This window comes from Mesoplodon bidens, assembly GCF_964165515.1.
Source record: "Mesoplodon bidens genome assembly, chromosome: 15".
Lineage (NCBI taxonomy): Eukaryota > Metazoa > Chordata > Mammalia > Artiodactyla > Ziphiidae > Mesoplodon > Mesoplodon bidens.
The window spans coordinates 45,165,482-45,183,426 of NC_138171.1; the positions used below are offsets into that span (position 1 = coordinate 45,165,482).

General features: G+C 56.2%; 1 protein-coding gene across 1 annotated transcript; it reads left to right on the plus strand.

Annotated features, from left to right (window-relative positions):
• Positions 1-1,333: 1,333 nt before the first annotated feature.
• ATP2A1 (ATPase sarcoplasmic/endoplasmic reticulum Ca2+ transporting 1) lies at positions 1,334-17,943 on the plus strand. The gene is made up of 21 exons (XM_081257645.1): positions 1,334-1,718; positions 2,341-2,465; positions 3,857-3,961; positions 4,653-4,791; positions 6,715-6,795; positions 7,681-7,766; positions 7,918-8,215; positions 8,408-8,574; positions 11,385-11,473; positions 11,737-11,839; positions 12,088-12,219; positions 13,730-13,852; positions 13,978-14,196; positions 14,860-15,195; positions 15,393-15,613; positions 15,715-15,917; positions 16,110-16,195; positions 16,294-16,427; positions 16,540-16,657; positions 16,827-16,944; positions 17,718-17,943. Exons 1-21 carry the CDS (start codon positions 1,601-1,603, stop codon positions 17,741-17,743), a joined length of 3,027 nt encoding a protein of 1,008 aa, XP_081113771.1. The 5' UTR covers positions 1,334-1,600; the 3' UTR covers positions 17,744-17,943.
• The last annotated feature ends 2 nt before the right edge of the window (positions 17,944-17,945 follow it).

Genomic DNA, 17,945 nt, shown 5'->3' on the forward strand with positions numbered 1-17,945 from the left:
CCCGCAGCTGGTAGTAACCAAGAGACGCCCCTATCCCAGAGCAGGGATGGGGGTGGGGTGTTCAGAGCAGCTGCTTCTCTGAGGAAGCTGATACTGAGGCCAGCCGCTCAGCAACAGCTTGTGGCTTTGCACCCAGCCCTGAGCCCCCACCCACCTGGCTGCTGCATGCCAGCTCCCTTTTCCCCACTGCTCCTCAGACTTCCCTCTGACCCTGGCAGCCCTATCTCTATCCCCCCAGCTATGACTGTCCTTATTTCCCCTAGACCTGTCCCCATCAATCTGCCCGCCGTCCATTCCTTTGGTCTGGAGCCTCTGCTTTATCCAGCTTCCCCGAGCCCCTTCCCTTAATGTCCCTTCCCTCAGCCCTCTGCCGACAGGGTATGCCCAGGGTATGCCTGAGCACACAGCTCCGATCCTCACTCCCTTTGAGGACAGCTACTTCAGGGCCAGGGCGGAGTGCAACCACACGCCACGTGGGGTCTGCCATGTAGACCCCGTGGGTTAAAGAGAGCACAGTGTGGGATGAGGTGACCCTTATTCCATGACTTGGGGTGACCCCTGCCCCCATTCTGAAACATTGATCCCTCTCCCTCTGCCACCAGCACGTTCTGTAGGCTCATGGGTTACCCGGCTGCCTGGGTATTCCATTTTCTTGGTGGGGGGCATTCCCTGTCAGGGTGCGGGGCCCTGAAGGCTCTGTTCCCAGTGGCTGAGTTAGAGCGATGGGGAGGGGGGGTTTACGGGAGAGACAGGCAGTCCTGGCTTTGCTCACCAGGGCCTGGACACTAAATCCCTTGTTGATGGCTGCGGCATCCCCTCCCTAGGGTAGGGTTACCATCTTCTGCCCTGTCCCCTTGACCCTCTCCCCTCCCTACTTCCCCTTGTCCCTCTAGAGCCACTTCCTCTGGCCCCCAAGGGATGTTCCCCCCCTTTTCAATCCCCTGAGGGTTGGAGTATCTCTGCTGCCCTTTCAACAAGGTAAGTGAGAAAGGAGGAGACTGGGGCAGTAGAAACAGGCAGGTTCAGGGGGATGAGACGGGAAGGGGACACGAGGAAAGGGAACGGTGAAGGCCTGAGAGGAGAAGTGGGCTTAAGGGAAGAACTGGAAGGGGTGAGGCTGGAACAGGAAATTCAGTGCAGCTGAAGAAGTCGAGGCAATTGGGGGAGGGCTCAGTAGCAGAAGACAGAAAGTGAAGTCTCTGCCCCCCCTTCCCTGGGGCTGGGGCCACCTTAGCTTCCCTCATGAGTGACATCTCAGGCTGCAGCCCCACTGTTCCCCCTCTGTCAGCAGAAATATCTCTCTCTTCTGACCCCTCCTGCTAGAGTCTCAGCCAGCCAATCCCTGATCTGGGGGAGGGGGGAGCCTGGCCCCCCCTCCACTCCCTCATAAGGACCAGCTGGGGGCTGGGGCGGGTGGCTGGCTGCTGCAAGTGGAACGGGGGTCGGAGCTTCGTGGAGGAAAGAATAACTTGGGGGTGCAGGAGAGAAAAAGGAAGAAACCCAGACAAACAGGCAGCTGGACACACTGAAGAAGGCCCCTGACGTGTGAGAACCCCCCAGAAGGAACACACCGCCCCCTGGCCCCCAGGAAGGGAGCACAATGGAGGCTGCACACTCCAAGACCACAGAAGAATGTTTGGCTCATTTTGGGGTGAGCGAAACTACAGGCCTTACCCCGGACCAAGTTAAGCGGCAGCTGGAGAAATACGGCCACAATGGTAAGTGTCCCTTGATGGACACACACACACACACACACACACAGACTCACAAACACACTGGAGCCTCTCCCTCCAGGGTATCTTAGGGAAGAGGTAGGACATGGTCCAATGACTGCAAGGGAGGGGAGGATACTGAGAAAACAGGGTCCCTGAGACCCTGATTTTTGGGAAGTTTTATGGGATAACCCTGGTGAATCTCAGCTGCCCTTTTGGTGGCCTGATTCTCTTACCTTAGCCACAAAGTCCTGGGTGGGCGGCATTAGACTGAACGCCAAATGAATATGTCCTTTTCTTCTTTTTTCCTGGGCAGAGCTCCCTGCCGAGGAAGGTAAGTTACTGGAAGCCCTGAGCTCTCATAAATGACACCTCCTCCCCTCTGTGCCCCACTCCCTTCTCCCTGCCCTTCCCTTCCAACTCCTGGGGCAATTGTTCCTCCCCAAAGGTTAGAGTCTGGCTGGGGGCAGAAGTTTCCAGGCACTTTCTCCTTGAGGCATCCAGTCCTTGAACAACTGCCCACCACTTTGAGGAGCCTGTTTCTGGACTCCGGGCCAGCTCCTCTCAGCCCTTTTCTCAGTACCAAATGGCCTGCCTGCACCTGGAGTCCCAGCCGTTCATCCGTTAGACCTTAACCCCGGGGGCCCCCTCCCCTTGCCTCTTCCCTCAGGGAAGACCCTGTGGGAGTTGGTGCTAGAGCAGTTTGAAGACCTCCTGGTGCGGATCCTTCTCCTGGCCGCCTGCATTTCCTTTGTAAGTGTGGGAGGGCATCTGGGGGCAGGCTGGGAGTGTGGGTTGGGGGGATCTGGAGAGTCTGCTGGCGGGCAGCTCCAAATCATCGGCTCCTGTAGACCAAGCATTCAGCATCCTTTTCTACAGACCAGAAATGAGGGAGGTGGGGTGACGCTGATTTGTATACTCCTCTGTCCTCCCCCACACCCCGCAGGCAGGTTTTATTTTAAGCTTTAAGGGTGTTCTCAGCCAAAAACACTGAAGTTAAGCCGCCCCCGGAGCTTCAAGGGCTCCGAGGGCTCGGGTTACCCCCCGAGCGCTGGGCTCCACAGCTCCGACGCTGCTGCTGTTCCCAGGCCACCGCTGCTCCCAGCATGCCCCGGGGGCGCACGCACTGCTCCACCAATCCCGGGGCATCCTGCCGCCCCTGCCCCGCCCTCCTGACGCTGATTGGTCGAGGCAGAGACTCCCCTCGTAGAAGCGGGAAAGAGCTGCTGGTGCGAGGGTGACTCCAAAGAACCAGAGCCTCTCCCGTCTCTGGGCCTCACCTCCCCACTCACCCCATCAGGGCTAGAACTCCCAGGATCCCCCTCATCACCTACCTGGCCTGACCCTCCCCTTCCCCCTCACAGCCTCAGGGCTGCCCCCACCGGGTCTCAAGGCCCTGCCACCTCTCCTGTCCTGGAGATCCCCTCCGCACCCACCATCCCAGCAGGCCGGCCTACGTTTTGGAGTTTCTTCCTTAACATCTTAGTGGTCCTGGAAGACAAGACTCTGGAGGCAAAAAAGTCTCCCTGTCTCCTGATGTCTTTAGTGGAGGCCCCTTGGGCCCCTGAGTGCTAGCTGGCAGGGCCTCACTTCTCCCTTCTCAGATTTGCTCCTTGACATTTGCCTGAGGCTGTTGCCTGGCAGAGGCAACAGCTGGGGTGGGGTGTGCACAGGAGGCCCCGTAACACTATCCCCCACTCCTGCTCCCTCTTGAAATTGGAGCTCCCCTGCCTAGGGCTGTTGGGGGAGGGCCGTGTGTGGGCCAGGCGCCTGTGAGGACCACAGGGTTTTTCCTACTGAGTTTTGGCTCCCGGGGGATGGATGTGGCTGCGGGGGTAGTTGGCCTGGGTGTCCCCTGAGCTTCGTTTACAAGCCAGTAACTTGGTCAGGGAAACCTGAAGCATTCCCAGTTAATCCCCTAGCTGCGCATGTCTGTGCGGCCTGCACCCGCTGAATAACAGTGGTGGCCGCGCTTATGTGAGTTCGAGCTATGGAGCACGTAGACCCTTAAAGGGATGTGGGGCTGCAGTGCCCCCATGATGCCCTGCCCCGTTTCCTCCTGCACATGTTCTCACCTCCATTTCCTCTCCTTACTCACTTGAGGGGCTTTAGTACCTGTTATTCTCCCTTCCCTTGCTCCCCAGGTGCTGGCCTGGTTTGAGGAAGGTGAAGAGACCATCACCGCCTTCGTTGAACCCTTTGTCATCCTCTTGATCCTCATTGCCAATGCCATCGTGGGGGTTTGGCAGGTTAGCTTTGACCCCGCCTCTTTCCTTCACATCCTGACACTGGACATGAGGCCAGCCTCCCTCCCTGTCTCCTTCTCCTCCATCACTTACCCTGGGCTTGCCTTGTTCTGAATTGGGCAAAAGGACCAGAATGTTGGAAAGAGGCAGGAGACTGGTGTTCCCACTGTCACTTGCTGGTTTTACAACCCTGGGCAGGTTCCTTCATCTCTCTGAGTCTCAGTTTCCTCATCCATAAAATGGGGCTCATAATCCTATCCCTCAGAGTTGTGGTGAAATTTAACAAGATGATGAGTGTGAAAGTGCCCAGCCCTGTGTCTGGCGTAAAGGAGGATCTCAGTAAATGCTAGTTTGATGTACTTCTTTCTCTTACCTTATACCACCCTCTGCTTTTCCTGTCTGCTGCCTTCTGATTGTCTTTGATTCTCCTTCCTTCTCTCCCCCAAACCCCCTTACCTGTTCTCAGCTGTGGGTGATGGTTTCCTTAACCGTCATGTGGGGTTTGTCTGCTCCCCTGGGCCAGGAGCCAGGACTGCATAACCTGCCTCCTTCTCTGTGATGTCCCTACTTCCCCCAGGACTCTGGCCCCTGCTCCTCCATCCCTACACCTCCCCATCCTCCCTGACCAGTCCTCTGTCATTCCACGACCTTCCTCCCTCTGCTGACCCTCCTCTCCTCAACCCTGTCCCCCCAGGAAAGGAATGCAGAGAATGCCATTGAGGCTCTGAAGGAATATGAACCGGAGATGGGGAAGGTCTACCGGGCTGACCGCAAGTCAGTGCAAAGGATCAAGGCTCGGGACATTGTCCCCGGAGACATCGTGGAGGTGGCTGGTGAGTGATGGGGACGAGTGGTCCAGGATGGGTTCGAGGTCAAGAAGATGTGCATGTTGGGGGCTGGTCAGGCCCTGATCCCCAGTGTCCAGGAGGTAGCCAGGATGGTGGAGTCTCTGCTTCTCCTTCCCAGACTCCTCAGGAGGTCACCCCAGGGCACTGTGGCCACAGCACCCCCTCTCCATCAGAGTCTCAGCAGGAACAGCCAGTCCTGTCCCTGACGCTGCAGACAGACCCCTGCTCCCCCTCCTCTCACCCAGCACTCGCAAGTAACAGGTGGAACCCAGTCCCTGCCAATGTCCCTGTCTCCACCCCTCTCCTGAGGCCTGGCTTCCCTCTCCTTCCACCCACCCCCAAGCTTGGTCAGCTTTAAATCTTGACCTCTCAGTACCCTTGAGGCTTCTCAAAGGGGAAGGAGCAAGGGTAGAAGGGAGGAGGGGGGCCGGAGGCTCAAGCCCCCGACCATGTAAGGGAAACTCAGGCCCCAGCAGAGAGCACGGGACTGGGAGGAGGGGAGCTCAAGGAGGGCCCCGCCTCTCTGGTGAGGGACACTTAATGCCTGACCAGGGAGGGGTGGGGGCCGGGAGGCTAAGATTACTGGAATTCTGCCCCCTTCAGCGGTTTTTATATTTGCCCTGTGCAGGCCTTCCCACGTCTCCAGGCCCCTGGCATAGGAAGATGTGTCTTTCTAGGCCTACTTTCCTCCACCAGATACCCAAGTCCCCACCCTGGGAAGCTTGGTGACAGGGAGGGCGGGTGGGCTGAAGACTCCGGTGCCCCATCACAGGGCCGTCCTGCCACGGTGACAGTTTGGAGTCAGTGCCATGAATGTCTATAAATATCACTTCAGTTTGGGTGACAGGGTGTCCCGCCCAACTCCATTGCCGACCTCCCCACTCCTCCATCAGCTTCCTCTGGCACCGGAGGAGGAACCTTGAGGACAGGCAAAGGAAAGCAGTCAAACCCCATCCCCAGGACCATCCTTGGGACCAGGCGGGATGAGGCCGGGAGGCAGTTGGCTTCCTTGGAGGCCTCTAAGTCTGGTGGGGCATCTGCCATGTTCCCCAGGAAGTTTCCTGTGTGGACCCCCTCCTTCTGTGCACATCCCTTGCCCTCCCGCCTCCCTGTTTTCTCAGCTCTCTGGTGTGTATGGCTTCCGCCACGCCCCCCAGAGCCTTGTTTCCTGCAGACTCCCCTTCTCTCCTGCCGTCTCCCCAGCTCACTCACTGTGGCTTCCTGCCTTTCCCAGATACTCAGACCAGGGCCCGGCAGGCTTCTGATGTGCGTCCCGTCCCTGCCCTGTGGACCTGCCAGGGCTGCACCCTCTGCCTCTGCTGCTCCGCTGCTCCACTCTCTCCGCCTGCATCTGTCCTCACACTTCCCTCTCCTGCTTTTCACTCCACCTTTTGTCTGGGTTGACATTGATTTTCTCAATTCGCATATTTTCCTCCTGTTTCTTGCTGCCTTCTCCGGCTGTTCCACTTTGTTCTCCGCCACGGACGCAGGTCTATGAGACTTACCCTATTTTCTCTAGTTCTTTTCTTGCCTGTCCCTCCTCACCTTTCTCCCTCGTGTTTCCCTCTCTGTTTTGCTCTCTCCCGGCCTCAGTTTTAGTTTCTCATTAGATGGCAGGATTGTCCCTGATTTTCCCTGTGTCATTCAGGGTACATTTATTGAGCACATACTGTGTGCCCAGACCTCCCCTCGCCAGGCTCACAGCCTGGTAGGGAGAAAAACATTCAGCAGGGAGGACAATTGGAGTGAGTGTTAGAGGGAGATGCTTGCTTGGGTGACAGGAGCACAGCCCGGGTGACCTCCCTGAGACCTGAAGGATGAGGTGAGGTCATCAAAGACTGGGTTTTTCTTAGGAAGAAAGAAAACTCCCATCTCAACTGACTTCACTCTCCTCTCGTCTCTCCACAGTGGGGGACAAAGTCCCTGCAGATATCCGAATCCTCACCATCAAGTCCACCACCCTCCGGATCGACCAGTCCATCCTGACAGGTCTGCTGGCCAGGGTCAGGGGATGAATCAAAGGGGAGGGGGATGAGGATTTGATGAGGGAAGAGCTGAGTGGACAGACAGGGATGAAAGGGGACCCTCAGCAGTCGGGCCCCCCTCCTGGCCCCGTAGTGGCAGCGACATCAGCCCTGCTCAGCTTTGCCCACTGCCTAAGCCTGGAACACAAGGGGTCATGGGAAATGGCGGGATGTTTGTCCCCATTTCCAGATGGCCATCAACCCGTCCCTTCCACACGGACATACGGACACGCTCACCCAGAGAAATATCCTGCCTCCTCAGAAGCCCCCAACTGAAGAAGCAGAGATCTGGGATAGGATGCAGGGTTCAGATACACTTAAAACCTCAGCTGCTTCTCCTTTTGTCCTGGGAGAGAGAGGGTGAAGAGCCAGTGAGCATGCTCCGTGGTCCAAGGAGGCAGGGTGGGCTGGCCCAGGGTGATTGCCTGAGCTCCTGCCATTCAGGTGAAGGAGGCAAGGTCCCAAGGGTGGGGGTCTCTCCCTCCCAGGAACGTGCTCTCCAGTTGACTGCGCACTTCCACATACGTCAGCTTGTTTGACTTTCACCAAGACCTTGCTCTGAAGTGTACGCATCCTTGTCCCCATTTTACAGAAGAGCAAACCAAGGCTAAGTGATCCAAAGCCATGCTGCTTGTGAGTGGCCAGGCTGGGACTGGGGTCAAGGTCTTTTCACTCTAAGTGCAGTGGGTTTCCCATCTGCCTCCAGGGCCTTCTTCCAGAGTCCAGACTTCCTCCAGGATTGTTGCTTGGTCCTTACCAGGCCCTGTCCCACCAGGCAGAGAGTTAGGGGGGAGAAGTATGGGAGAACGACATGACGTCATCTGAAAACCCCTCTGCCCCGTCTCCACAGGCGAGTCTGTCTCTGTCATCAAGCACACAGAACCTGTTCCCGACCCCCGAGCTGTCAACCAGGATAAGAAGAACATGCTTTTCTCGGTGAGGCTTCCAGGGCCAGCTGTCGCGCGCTCAAGCCGGGGGCCCTGGTCTGGGAGAGACATGGCGGTGTGGGAAGAGATGAGACCCACAGCTGGGGGGATGCGGCACGAGGGGCATCACCTGACTCCCTGCCTCTTCTTCCCACTCCAAGGGCACCAACGTTGCAGCCGGTAAGGCCATAGGCATCGTGGTCTCTACTGGTGTGAACACTGAGATTGGGAAGATCCGTGACCAAATGGCCGCCACAGAGCAGGACAAGACCCCTCTGCAGCAGAAGCTGGATGAGTTTGGGGAGCAGCTCTCCAAGGTCATCTCCCTCATCTGCGTGGCCGTGTGGCTCATCAACATTGGCCACTTCAACGATCCCATCCATGGGGGCTCCTGGATCCGTGGTGCCATCTACTACTTTAAGATTGCCGTGGCCCTTGCTGTGGCTGCAATCCCAGAAGGTAGGGCAACCTCTCTTTTTCCTCCCATTTGCTAATCTCATCTGCAGAGATCCTTTATCCAAATAAGGTAACATTGACGAGTTCCAGGGATTGGGACCCGATATCTTTGGGAGCTGCTCTTCAGCCTAGCCCACTAGGTCTCCCTCCCTCCCCCAGTATCGTTCCCTCACCCCCTCTCCTTCCTCGCCACAGGCCTTCCTGCAGTCATCACCACCTGCCTGGCCCTGGGCACCCGCCGGATGGCAAAGAAGAACGCAATTGTGAGGAGCCTGCCCTCCGTGGAGACGCTGGGCTGCACCTCTGTCATCTGTTCCGACAAGACAGGCACCCTCACCACGAACCAGATGTCTGTCTGCAAGGTCAGGGAAGGGTGGCAACTCCCACTTAGATGGGAGGTGAAATGAGCCCCCAAAGTTGTGGTTACCCCTTCATCATGGGTAGCTTTTCATTTTGGCCTGAGAAAGAAATGCTTAGATGGCACAGAGAGTGCCATCCTGCCAGCTATGAGAGGGAGCAGAGAAGCCCCCTGGCCCAGGCAGGCAGCTCTCTGCAGCCTCCGTCCGTGTGCTAGATGCTGCCCTGTGTTATCTCTAATCCCCCACAGCAGCCCTTCAGGGGAAGGTCTTGTTTACCCAGTTTTCCCGAGGAGGAAACTGAGGCTCTAGGAGATTCAGTGCACAGTTAATAAGGAGCAGAAATGAGTTTCAAACCCAAGTCCATCTGGCCCTAGAGTGCCTGCCTGTGCACAGACTACCCTCCAGAGAGGGCATCCATGACAGGGCCTGGGACGCCCAGCCACACGAATCCTGAACAGCATTTCCTGAACCAGGGCCCTTGGTCTTTTCCGTGCCTTGGACTCTTTTTTTATATATATATATAAATTTATTTATTTGTTTATTTATTTTTGGTTGCATTGGGTCTTCATTGCTGCGCGTGGGCTTTCTCTAGTTGTGGAGAGCAGGGGCTACTCTTCGTTGCGGTGCGTGAGCTTCTCATTGCGGTGGCTTCTCTTGTTGTGGAGCACAGGTTCTAGGCTCACGGGCTTCAGTAGTTGTGGCACACAGGCTCAGTAGTTGTGGCTCGTGGGCTCTAGAGCGCAGGCTCAGTAGTTGTGGCGCATGGGCTTAGTTGCTCTGTGGCATGTGGGATCTTCCCGGACCAGGGCGGGCATCCATGTCCCCTGCACTGGCAGGCGGATTCTTAACCACTGTGCCACCAGGGAAGTCCCGCCTTGGACTCTTTGGCAGTCTGGATCTCTACATTTAATATTTTCAATGTATAAAATAAAACGCACAGGATTCTGTTTCTAAAATACATCGGATTGGGAATTCCCTGGTGGTCCAGTGGTTAGGACTTGGTGCTTTCACTGCCGTGAGCCCGGGTTCGATCCCTGGTCAGGGAACTAAGATTCTGCTAGCCACACAGCGCGGCCAAAAACATAAATGAAATAAAATACATTGGACTGGGCTTCCCTGGTGGCGCAGTGGTTAAGAATCTGCCTGCCAATGCAGGGGACATGGGTTCAAGCCCTGGTCCAGGAAGATCCCACATGCTGCTGAGCAGCTAAGCCAGTGCGCCACAACTACTGAGCCTGCACTCTACAGCCCGTGAGCCACAACTACTGATCACACGTGCCGCAACTACTGAAGCCCACGCGCCTAGAGCCCGTGCTCCTCAACAAGAGAAGCCACCGCAATGAGAAGCCCACGCACCACAACGAAGAGTAGCCCCTGCTCTCCGCAACTAGAGAGAAGCCCGAGCGCAGCAATGAAGACCCAACGCAGCCAAAAAAAAAAAAAAAGATAATAAAATAAATAAATTAAAAACAAACTACGCATTTAAAAAATAAATAAATTGAGTGTCTCTATTAAAAAAATACATTGGATTACAGAGGAAACCAATGACTGAAATACAGCAGTCAAAATATTTTAAAAACAGGTTTGTACGTATAGCTGATTCACTTTGTTATACAGCAGAAACTAACACAACATTGTAAAGCAGTTATACTCCAATAAAGATGTTAAAAAAAAACACACAGATTTGTGATTTGGTAAAACATATGCTTCTTTATTAATGTATTAAGTAGCAAGTCCAGCAGTGGGTCTCATAATTGCCATAACGCTGAAGCGGTGATGAGCGTAAATGCTATTTTGAGAGCCCTGCAACAATACAATGTGACAAGAGAGTATTTGTGATTATATTGGCGACCAAGTCACAGGTTTTGCTAATATTAATGTGGTCCATCGCCCCCATTCATAGTTGGATGGAAATGCTAAATGTCAGAGAGAAAATAAAAGATGTAATTTTTGTTTCGCCATCAAAGTTCACAGACCCCCTTGGTCTGGGGTGTCATCCATGGACCCCAGGCAAAGGACCCCTGACCTAAACAGAATTCTCTGGAATAGCATGTTTGTGAAATAGAAATTGGTGTCCTAAGAATCAAGGGTTGTGTGGTCAGACCAGGCCGAGAAAGGCTGTACCACATGCCTGTTGGCATTTGAAAGCCTCGGAGAAGGCTGACCATAGAGAGGGTGGATTTCACTCAGTTTAAACGAGTTTCCCAAACTTACCTGGCCACAGAACCATTTTATCCTGGAGCACATCTTAAGCCCCATCCCTTCCACGCGTGCTCTGGCTCAGAGTGGGCTTCTCCCCTCTGCTCTGGGTCATCTACATCCCTCCAAAGCACAGGCTTCAAAGCCAGACCACTGGTCTTCTGTCATGTTTCATAGAAATGAATTAATTGCCCACATTTGAAAAGTCGAGGGACAGCATAGGAAAATAACCTGAATTTCTAATTCTTCCTGCAAAACTGGAAGATCTGGCCACAAGAGGCTGGAGCTGTAGATAGGCCATGTACTGACAGGTAGACTGGTGGCCACCACACCTTGTGATGCACGTCTTATTTTACTAATTGATCTGGAAGAACCTCCAGCATGGCCTTTTGTTTTAAGGCCATGAACACAGAACATAGAGAATGATTTGCAAGGGAGTGGTGTGAGAGGGGAGGAAAAGGGAAGGACGAATCAGGGGATGATGGTGGGAAGTTGGGTAAGTCCGTGCAGATGGCCGGGTAGAGGGACACTTGGGGCACGGGCCCCCTCGGTGAGGACTGCCTTCAGGGATGGGGAGAGTTAAACATCTGTGTGCATGCCCTTCTCCTCTGCAGATGTTCATCGTCGACAAGGTGGAAGGGGACATCTGCCTCCTGAACAAGTTCTCTATCACTGGCTCCACTTATGCTCCAGAAGGAGAGGTGTAAGTTCCCCCAAAGTCGTCTTCCCAGTTCCTCGTGCCCCTCCCCACCACACACACACACACACATATCCTCTCTCCCTGGGGCCTCCCTCTAGTTTTGTCTTCCTGTTTCTCTCTTGTTCCTTCCCCAACCTTATTCTCTCCCACCTGATCTCCAAGTTGGTTGCCATCTCCTTGCTGCATTCCCCATGCTCTCTCTGCATCTCATTCCCTATCTTCTCTACCTGTCTCTTTCCCTTCCTTCCTCCCCACCCGGCTGCCAGCTTGAAGAATGATAAGCCAGTCCGGACAGGGCAGTATGATGGGCTGGTGGAGCTAGCCACCATTTGTGCCCTCTGCAATGACTCCTCCTTGGACTTCAATGAGGTAACCTGTCCACTCCTGAAGCCGCCCCTCCTTCCCCCTCCAGCTGGCTCAGAGTCCAGGCCTCCTTGACAGGCCACAAGGAAGGGCTCAGGGGTAGGGGGTCCCTTGTACCAAGCCCTCTCCTGGGTGTAAGGGAAAGAGAGTGGCTTGCTCCCTTCCCGTTCTAGGTGGAAGGCGGGCATGATAGATGGGAGCACGGGGCTGGGAGCCCAGGGCACCTACTTCCTCTTCCTCCTGTGCCCTCTCAGGCCAAAGGTGCTTATGAGAAGGTGGGCGAGGCCACCGAGACAGCACTCACCACCCTGGTGGAGAAGATGAATGTATTCAACACTGAACTGAGAAACCTCTCAAAGGTGGAGAGGGCCAACGCCTGCAACTTGGTGAGTCTAGGCACTCCCTCCCACGGTCCTTCTCCAGCCCAGACTATACAGGCCAGGACCTAAGGAACCTCAGGAGACAGGGCCCCCCACCCCCAACCCGGGTCAGGCTGGTCAGGGCCTTGTGCCCCATGCTGGGACCCAGCCAGCACAGGCAGAGAGCCTCTCCACAGCTTTCCTTGGCAAGGCTGACTCGGGGTAGGACCTACCGCACCTGAACTTACACTGCTCTTCCTGGTGCCCGGTTGCAGCCTCCCTGGAAGAATTTAAGATCACTTTTCCTGTCGTGTCCCTAGTTGAAAGGGACAGAGCTGGACACAGAAACCACAAGTGACCCATCCTGGGACAGCCCCAATTTAAACTATTACCCACTGTCTCTAGAAACACACTCGTTTTTTTTTTTTTTTTTTTTCTTTTTGCGGTATGCGGGCCTCTCACTGTTGTGGCCTCTCCCGTTACGGAGCACAGGCTCCGGATGCGCAGGCCCAGCGGCCATGGCTCACGGGCCCAGCCGCTCCGCGGCATATGGGATCCTCCCAGACCGGGGCACGAACCCGTATCCCCTGCATCGGCAGGCGGACTCTCAACCACTGCGCCACCAGGGAGGCCCAACACACTCGTTTTTATCAGATCACAAGACCTGATTTAGGATTTGGGAAATATGACTGCCTCATATGCCTCTGCTTCCCTGTGTCCAGGTGAACAAGCCCAATTCTGTGACTATCACTCCAAGTTATTGCTATTAATATTTACTGAATGTCTATATTGAATTCCTCTGGGGTATTATATTCCCCACACGGCTCATTCCTTTTTTTTTTTCATATAGGCAAGATGCTCATTGCTGCTTTATTTAATATGACAAAAATAATGAAAACAACCTAAGTATTTATCAATACAGGATTCATTTTAAAAATTTACAAATGATAATAAAACCATCAAATTATTTTTATTTATTGTTTTTATTTTTGTTTTGTGGAGAAACATCTAGAATGCATTTGGCACATTCACTTTTATGGAGTGCTTAGTACTACGTGCCAGGTACCAGCTCTCCATTGTCTAGCAACATATGTCTGTAGGCTCACACATGTGGTTGTCTACATTTAAATGATTACATAAAAGTAAAAACTCAGTTCTTCAGTTGCACTAACCACATTCCCCGGGCTCAGCAGCCGTTGTTCGATTGCACCGTATTGAACCATCCAGATTATTAAACATTCCCATGATCACGGAAGGTTCTATCAGACAGTGCCACACTACACCATCCTGTTTCTATTGTGCTTTAACCTGAACATAGTAAGACAGTGGCAGCACTAGCCTTGGAATTCTCTCCATTTCTGCTGTAGGCAGCAGACTTAGCTTTATCTCAGACTCAGCTTGGGGTCTGCTCTGACCTCCAGATCCTTTTTGACTATGTTTTAAGGGGTCTGGGACTCTTCCCTTCTAGCATAGCATCATCACTCTTTCTCCACCGGTCTCATATCTGGCCTCTCCCTCCCTGTCTCCTCTCTCCCAGGTGATCCGCCAGCTAATGAAGAAGGAATTCACCCTGGAGTTTTCCCGGGACAGAAAGTCCATGTCTGTCTATTGCTCTCCAGCGAAATCCCGGGCTGCTGTGGGCAACAAAATGTTTGTCAAGGTCAGGAATCCGAGTGCGCCTCAGCCCCCCTTCTTCCCAGTCCTGACCCCTCCTCTCTTCTCCCCGCCCCGCTCACCATGCACTGGAAGGAACGGTAGTCTCTGAATACTGTTCTGTTCTCCTAGGGTGCCCCAGAGGGGGTCATCGATCGCTGTAACTACGTGCGAGTTGGCACCACTCGGGTGCCCATGACAGGGCCGGTGAAGGAGACGATTCTGTCGGTAATCAAGGAGTGGGGCACTGGCCGGGACACCCTGCGCTGCCTGGCCCTGGCCACCCGGGACACCCCCCCAAAGCGAGAAGAGATGGTCCTGGAGGACCCTTCCAGGTTCATAGAGTATGAGGTGAGCAGACGGAAGCCTCCCGTTGTCCCAGAGTCACCTGCCTCACCCCCTCCGCCACCCTTGTCATTTCCTACTTCGTCATGGGGCCTAGAATCACAGGACGTTAGAGTTTGAAAGAACATTAGGAATCATCCAGTCCAGGGCTACTTGGCTTGTGGTCCGTGGACCCCTCTGAGATGAAGTGAGGTGCTGGCTCCAGAACAGAAGCCAGCCAGGTCACTAAGTACACTCGGGTTTAGCTGACGTGTTTCCACAGTGAGGTTTTCTAAGGACGTGCATCAACCTGCATTCTGGCACTAGCTCTTTATCTCGGAGTGGACCTGCTCTCTGAATAGCACCAAAGCCCACTCCATTTTATAGAGAGAACATTGTGGCCTGGCAGGTAACACAGATTTGCTCAAAGCTGTAGACCTAGTGAGCAGCCCTGCTGAAAGCAGAAACAACCTCCCTCACTTCCAGTTCAAGTTCTTTCTATGAAAGACACGATCTGCCACCTACAATGGGCCTGGCACGGCCAGGCCTGCAGGCACACATGTGAACATTTCCCACCCCTGAGCTTTGAGGCCCCACTGAGGTTTAAACACCAGGCCCAGGGACAGCTCTCCCCTCAGCTTCCCCCAAGCTTCCTCCTTGACCCTGTCGCTCTCTCCTCTGTCTCCCCAGACGGACCTGACATTCGTTGGCGTGGTGGGCATGCTGGACCCGCCCCGCAAGGAAGTCTCAGGCTCTATCCTCCTGTGCCGTGATGCTGGCATCCGAGTGATCATGATCACGGGAGACAACAAGGGCACAGCCATTGCCATCTGCCGACGAATTGGCATCTTCGAGGAGAACGAGGATGTGGCCGACCGAGCCTACACTGGCCGGGAGTTTGATGACCTGCCCCTGACCACGCAGCGGGAGGCCTGCAAACGTGCCTGCTGCTTTGCCCGCGTGGAGCCCTCCCACAAGTCGAAGATCGTGGAGTATCTGCAGTCCTACGATGAGATCACAGCGATGGTGAGAAGACTGGCATGGGGCGGTCTGCTTAGTGTCTATTGAGATGACCGTCTTGGGGAGCCGGGGACCGATGGAGGACAGGGCTGAGCAGGGGCCCTGGTGAGATGCACGGAGGGGAGGGATTCGGGCCCCGATGGAAGAGTGTCAAGGAGGGTACGAGGAAGGGGCCAGTGCCCACCTTCTTTCCCTCCCCACAGACAGGTGATGGCGTCAATGACGCCCCTGCCCTGAAGAAGGCGGAGATCGGCATTGCCATGGGATCCGGCACCGCCGTGGCCAAGACGGCCTCCGAGATGGTACTGGCTGACGACAACTTCTCCACCATCGTGGCTGCCGTGGAGGAGGGCCGTGCCATCTACAACAACATGAAGCAGTTCATCCGCTACCTCATCTCCTCCAATGTGGGAGAGGTGGTCTGGTGAGCAGCCGGGAAGGGCATCCAGGAGGAATTCGGGGCTGGTGGGGGGTGGCCACAGGCCTGGGAGGCAAGACAGACGTGTGATCTCCTCCTTCTGGCAGCATCTTCCTGACAGCTGCCCTGGGGCTGCCTGAGGCCCTGATCCCCGTGCAGCTGCTGTGGGTGAACCTGGTGACAGACGGGCTCCCGGCCACAGCCCTGGGCTTCAACCCCCCAGACCTGGACATCATGGACCGGCCCCCCCGGAGCCCCAAGGAGCCACTCATCAGTGGCTGGCTCTTCTTCCGCTACATGGCAATTGGGGGTGAGCAGGATGAGACCCCACACTCCTTCCAGACCCTCAGGGCTGATCCCCTCTCTGGGACACCAGCTTCCCCACAGCAGCCACTGCAGTGGGCCCTCTTCCTCCAGCGGCTGTTCATGGCCAGGAGGCCCTCTCAACTCCTCCCGTCTCCCCAGCCCTGGGCCCCCAACTCCTATCTTCTCTCCACCACAGGCTACGTGGGTGCAGCCACAGTGGGAGCAGCAGCCTGGTGGTTCCTATATGCTGAGGACGGGCCTCACATCACCTACAGCCAGCTGGTAGGGCAGCATGGAGGGAGGTGGGAGGAGGCGAAGGGAGCAGGAGGGTGGCGTGGAGGCTTTTTCGGGACCCCGGCTTCTCCCCTCTCCTCCTGCAGACTCACTACATGAAGTGTACGGAGCACAACCCTGACTTTGAGGGTGTGGATTGTGAGGTCTTCGAGGCCCCCGAGCCCATGACCATGGCCTTGTCCGTGCTGGTTACCATCGAGATGTGCAATGCTCTCAACAGGTGGGGTCCGCGCCCCCTCCCCCTGTGGCGTCTGGAGGCCACCCTCCCCCTGCTCACCGCTTCTCTCCCCTTGTGCCTCCACCCCTGGCTCTGCCTGGCCGCCCCCTTGCAGCCTGTCTGAGAACCAGTCGCTCCTGCGAATGCCGCCCTGGGTGAACATCTGGCTGCTGGGCTCCATCTGCCTCTCCATGTCCCTCCACTTCCTCATCCTCTACGTGGACCCTCTGCCGGTGAGCCTTCTTCTGGCCAGGGGCCGCCTGTCCCCCCCCCACACAGGGGGCTTCTGCAGGGGTCCGCGACCACGACCCCTGCCAGAGGGAGGAGGGTGGGATCAGGCTGGCGCAGCGGGCAGCGGCGGCTCCTGGGCGCCTTCTCACTGCCCTTCCCGCCTCCTCCCAGATTATCTTCAAGCTGCAGGCCCTGGACCTGCCCCATTGGCTCATGGTCTTCAAGATCTCGTTACCAGTCATCGGGCTCGACGAAATCCTCAAGTTCATTGCCCGGAACTACTTGGAGGGTAAGAGCGCGCCGCCCCCAGCCCTGTCAGCCCCCGGGGCCCTGACACAGCCCCTCCCTCCAGGCCGAGAAGGCGCCTGCCCCGCTTCCTTGTCAGGTGGGTGAGTTCCCGGGGCCCCAGCAGGCCCCGTGTCCTCCGCCGAGGGGCGCACTCAGCCCCTGACCCCCCTTTGCCGGCTCCTCCGAGCCCGGGGCAGACACGGTCTCCTTGGCACCCCAAAGCCTCCTCAGCCCTCTTGGTCCCCTGCGCCCACCTCCCTCCCTCGATAACGGCTGTCTCTCTGTCCTCTCTGGCCATAGGATAACCCGTTTCCCCCTCCTCCATCTCTCTGAGCCGTGTCACAGGTATCACCCCCCTTCTTGTCCGTGCCCTAGCTGCTGTGCCCCTCTGCCCACACCGTCTCCCTCTTAGGCGGCGCCGGGGTCACGTGCCCTCGCGGCTCCACCTGGAGCCACTGCCGCCGCCGCCGCCACTGCCGCGCTTCCAAGTGGGGCTGGGCTGCTGCCCTTACTCTGCAGGGGCGACACTACCCGGCCCCCGGGCACCACTGTCTGCTGGGCTGCGCTGAGTCGCGCTGGCTGACCGCTGAGCCGTGTGCCGCTGGGGCTGCAGTGGCTGGGGGGAGTGGGGGCTGGGGACACAGGTGAGTGGGGGGTGGCGGGGGCCTCCAGGTGAGTGTGCTGGGGGACTGGGACAGGTAGGGAGCTGGGAGGGACTTCTCGTCTCCTGTGCCGCCCCGCCACCAGTCTCATCCTACCCGCTTCTCCTTCCAGATCCAGAAGATGAAAGAAGGAAGTAACCAGTCCTTTTGCCCTCCCTTCCCCACCCTGATAGTGACGCGTCTTCAGCCAGAGCTGTGGCACAGGCCTCCACCACGTGCCCCCCAGCCCGACATTCTTGTTTATAAACATAATGTCCCCTTCACGTCTCCTCCCCCCTCAGCAACCGCCCCCACCCTTTGCCCTTGTAAAACCTCCCCTCCCCGACCCCGTGGGGCTTGC